This window comes from Oncorhynchus gorbuscha, unplaced genomic scaffold (genome assembly GCF_021184085.1).
Source record: "Oncorhynchus gorbuscha isolate QuinsamMale2020 ecotype Even-year unplaced genomic scaffold, OgorEven_v1.0 Un_scaffold_2432, whole genome shotgun sequence".
Lineage (NCBI taxonomy): Eukaryota > Metazoa > Chordata > Actinopteri > Salmoniformes > Salmonidae > Oncorhynchus > Oncorhynchus gorbuscha.
The window spans coordinates 1-5000 of record NW_025746946.1 but is presented as its reverse complement, the minus strand read 5'-3'; the positions used below and the strand labels follow the sequence as shown (position 1 = coordinate 5000).

The 5000-nt window shown below is 40.8% G+C and overlaps 1 protein-coding gene across 1 annotated transcript in view; it reads right to left on the bottom strand.

Annotated features, from left to right (window-relative positions):
* Positions 1 to 164, bottom strand: part of LOC124025769 (carbohydrate sulfotransferase 15-like) — a gene marked incomplete at its 5' end in the record, with an annotated part of 9660 nt that extends 9496 nt beyond the window's left edge. The window contains 1 exon segment of the mRNA XM_046339105.1: positions 8 to 164. Within this exon segment, the coding sequence (XP_046195061.1) occupies positions 8 to 164 (157 nt within the window).
* Positions 165 to 5000: the final 4836 nt, after the last annotated feature.

Here is a 5000-nt window from a genome sequence, read left to right as displayed (position 1 = left end):
TACTCACTGGCATGGCGTTGTTGAGCGTAGTGTTGTACACACAGGAGCGCATGGTGTACTCTGTCAGGCACCCTTCAAACAGCTGGAGAGACTCGGACACCTTGTCCTGGAAGTCCTCCGCAGACTTATTAGTGATCCCAAAGTAGAGATAGTCGGAGTACAACCTGAGACAACAAACAACAACAACAACAACAACAACATCAACATCAACACCTTGTCCTGGAAGTCCTCCGCAGACTTATTAGTGATCCCAAAGTAGAGATAGTCGGAGTACAACCTGAGACAACAAACAACAACAACATCAACATCAACACCACCATCATCAACAACTACAACAACACCACCATCACCAACAACTACAACTACACCACCATCATCAACAACTACAACTACACCACCATCATCAACATCACCAACAACTACACCACCATCAACATCACCAACAACTACACCACCATCATCAACAACAACACCACCACCATCAACATCACCAACAACTACAACTACACCACCATCATCAACATCACCAACTACTACAACACCACCATCATCAACATCACCAACTACTACAACACCACCATCATCAACAACTACAACTACACCACCATCATCAACATCACCAACAACTACAACTACACCACCATCATCAACATCACCAACAACTACACCACCATCAACATCACCAACAACTACACCACCATCATCAACAACAACACCACCACCATCAACATCACCAACAACTACAACTACACCACCATCATCAACATCAACACTACAACACCACCATCATCAACATCACCAACTACTACAACACCACCATCATCAACAACTACAACTACACCACCATCATCAACATCACCAACAACTACAACTACACCACCATCATCAACAACTACAACTACACCACCACCATCAACATCACCAACAACTACAACTACAACACCATCATCAACATCACCAACAACTACAACTACACCACCATCACCAACAACTACAACTACACCACCATCATCAACAACTACAACAACTACACCACCATCACCAACAACTACAACTACACCACCATCACCAACAACTACAACTACAACAACACCACCACCATCAACATCACCAACAACTACAACTACACCACCATCATCAACATCACCAACTACTACAACACCACCATCATCAACATCACCAACAACTACAACAACACCACCATCACCAACAACTACAACAACACCACCATCACCAACAACTACAACAACACCACCATCACCAACAACTACAACTACACCACCAACAACTACAACAACACCACCATCATCAACAACTACAACAACACCACCATCATCAACAACTACAACTACACCACCATCATCAACAACTACAACTACACCACCATCACCAACAACTACAACTACACCACCAACAACTACAACTACAACAACCAAGACTGGGATTCAATCTGATCGGCCATATTTAAAGGGCCATATTTAAAGTCCATATTTAAAGGACCATATTTAAAGGGCCATATTTAAAGGGCCATATTTAAAGTCCATATTTAAAGGACCATATTTAAAGGGCCATATTTAAAGGGCCATATTTAAAGGGCCATATTTAAAGGTCATATTTAAAGGTCATATTTAAAGGTCATATTTAAAGTCCATATTTAAAGGCCATATTTAAAGTCCATATTTAAAGGACCATATTTAAAGGCAATATTTAAAGTCCATATTTAAAGGACCATATTTAAAGGCAATATTTAAAGGGCCATATTTAAAGGGCATATTTAAAGGTCATATTTATAGGCAATATTTAAAGGGCCATATGCCATATTTAAAGGCCATATTTAAAGGTCATATTTAAAGGGCCATATTTAAAGGGCCATATTTAAAGGGCCATATTTAAAGGTCATATTTAAGGGGCCATATTTAAAGGCCATATTTAAAGGCCTAGGACCATGCCCCAGGACTACCTGACATGATGACTCCTTGCTGTCCCCAGTCCACCTGGCCGTGCTGCTGCTCCAGTTTCAACTATTCTGCCTTATTATTATTCGACCATGCTGGTCATTTATGAACATTTTAACATCTTGGCCATGTTCTGTTATAATCTCCACCCAGCACAGCCAGAATAGGACTGGCCACCCCACATAGCCTGGTTCCTCTAGGTTTCTTCCTAGGTTTTGGCCTTTCTAGTGAGTTTTTCCTAGCCACCGTGCTTCTACACACCTGCATTGCTTGCTGTTTGGGGTTTTAGGCTGGGTTTCTGTACAGCACTTTGAGATATCAGCTGATGTACGAAGGGCTTTATAAATAAATTTGATTTGATATTTAAAGAGCCATATTTAAAGGCCATATTTAAAGGCCATATTTAAAGGGCGATATTTAAAGGCCATATTTAAAGGGCCATATTTAAAGGGCCATATTTAAAGGTCATATTTAAAGGCAATATTTAAAGGCCATATTTAAAGGGCCATATGCCATATTTAAAGGGCATATTTAAAGGGCATATTTAAAGGCCACATTTAAAGGCCATATTTAAAGGGCCATATGCCATATTTAAAGGCCATATTTAAAGGGCATATTTAAAGGCCATATTTAAAGGCAATATGCCATATTTAAAGTCCATATTTAAAGGGCCATATGCCATATTTAAAGGCGATATTTAAAGGGCCATATGCCATATTTAAAGGGCATATTTAAAGGCCATATTTAAAGACCATATTTAAAGGGCCATATTTAAAGGGCCATATTTAAAGTCCATATTTAAAGCCCATATTTAAAGGACCATATTTAAAGTCCATATTTAAAGCCCATATTTAAAGGGCCATATTTAAAGGGCCATATTTAAAGGCCATATGCCATATTTAAAGTCCATATTTAAAGCCCATATTTAAAGGACCATATTTAAAGGCCATATGCCATATTTAAAGGGCATATTTAAAGGCCATATTTAAAGGGCGATATTTAAAGGGCATATTTAAAGGTCATATTTAAAGGGCGATATTTAAAGGCCATATGCCATATTTAAAGGGCATATTTAAAGGCCATATTTAAGGGCCATATTTAAAGGGTCATATTTAAAGGGCATATTTAAAGGTCATATTTAAAGGGCGATATTTAAAGGCCATATGCCATATTTAAAGGGCATATTTAAAGGCCATATTTAAGGGACATATTTAAAGGGTCATATTTAAAGGGCATATTTAAAGGGCCATATTTAAAGGCTCATATTTAAAGGGCCATATTTAAAGGGCCATATTTAAAGGCTCATATTTAAAGGCCATATGCCATATTTAAAGTCCATATTTAAAGCCCATATTTAAAGGACCATATTTAAAGGACCATATTTAAAGGACCATATTTAAAGGGCCATATTTAAAGGCCATATGCCATATTTAAAGGGCATATTTAAAGGGCCATATTTAAAGGGCATATTTAAAGGTCATATTTAAAGGGCGATATTTAAAGGCCATATGCCATATTTAAAGGGCATATTTAAAGGCCATATTTAAGGGCCATACTTAAAGGGTCATATTTAAAGGGCATATTTAAAGGTCATATTTAAAGGGCGATATTTAAAGGCCATATGCCATATTTAAAGGGCATATTTAAAGGGCATATTTAAGGGCCATATTTAAAGGGTCATATTTAAAAGGCATATTTAAAGACCATATTTAAAGGGCCATATTTAAAGGCCATATTTAAAGGGCCATATTTAAAGGCCATATTTAAAGGCCATATTTAAAGGCCATATTTAAAGGCCATATTTAAAGGCCTAGGACCATGCCCCAGGACTACCTGACATGATGACTCCTTGCTGTCCCCAGTCCACCTGGCCATGCTGCTGCTCCAGTTTCAACTGACCTGAGCCCAAGGACCATGCCCCAGGACTACCTGACATGATGACTCGTGCCACCAAAACCCATGTGGTGTCTGGGGTTGTAAACACATTTTGTTACACTCTCTCTCTCCTCTCTCTCTCTCTCTCTCTCCTTACCTCTCTCTCTCCTTACCTCTCTCTCTCTCTCTCTCTCTCCTTACCTCTCTCTCTCCTTACCTCTCTCTCTCCTTACCTCTCTCCTCTCTCTCTCTCTCTCTCCTTACCTCTCTCTCTCTCTCTCTCCTTACCTCTCCCTCTCTCTCTCCTTACTCTCTCTCTCTCCTTACCTCTCTCTCTCTCTCTCTCTCCTTACCTCTCTCTCTCTCTCTCTCTCCTTACCTCTCTCTCTCTCTCCTTACCTCTCTCTCTCTCCTTACCTCTCTCTCTCTCTCTCTCCTTACCCTCTCTCTCTCTCCTTACTCTCTCTCTCCTTACCTCTCTCTCTCTCTCTCTCTCTCCTTACCTCTCTCTCTCTCTCTCTCCTTACCTCTCTCTCTCTCCTTACCTCTCTCTCTCTCCTTACCTCTCTCTCTCTCTCTCCTTACCTCTCTCTCTCCTTACCTCTCTCTCTCTCTCTCTCTCTCCTTACCTCTCTCTCTCTCTCCTTACCTCTCTCTCTCTCCTTACCTCTCTCTCTCTCCTTACCTCCTCTACCTCTCTCTCTCTCTCTCCTTACCTCTCTCCTTACCTCTCTCTCTCTCTCTCTCCTACCTCTACTCTCTCCTTACCTCTCCTTACCTCTCTCTCTCTCTCTCCTTACCTCTCTCTCCTTCCTCTCTCTCTCTCTCCTTACCTCTCTCTCTCTCTCTCCTCCTTACCTCTCTTCTCTCTCCTTCCTTACTCTCTCTCTCTCTCCTTACCTCTCTCTCCTTACCTCTCTCTCTCTCTCTCTCCTACCTCTCTTCTCTCTCTCCTTACCTCTCTCTCTCCTTACCTCTCTCTCTCCTTACCTCTCTCTCCTTACCTCCTCTCTCTCCTTACCTCTCTCCTACCTCTCTCTCCTTACCTCTCTCCTCTCCCTCTCCTTACCTCTCCTTACCTCTCTTTCTCTCTCTCTCCCTCTCTCTCTTACCTCCCCTTACCTCTCTCTCTCTCTCCTTACCTCTCTCTCTCTCTCTTACCTCTCTCTC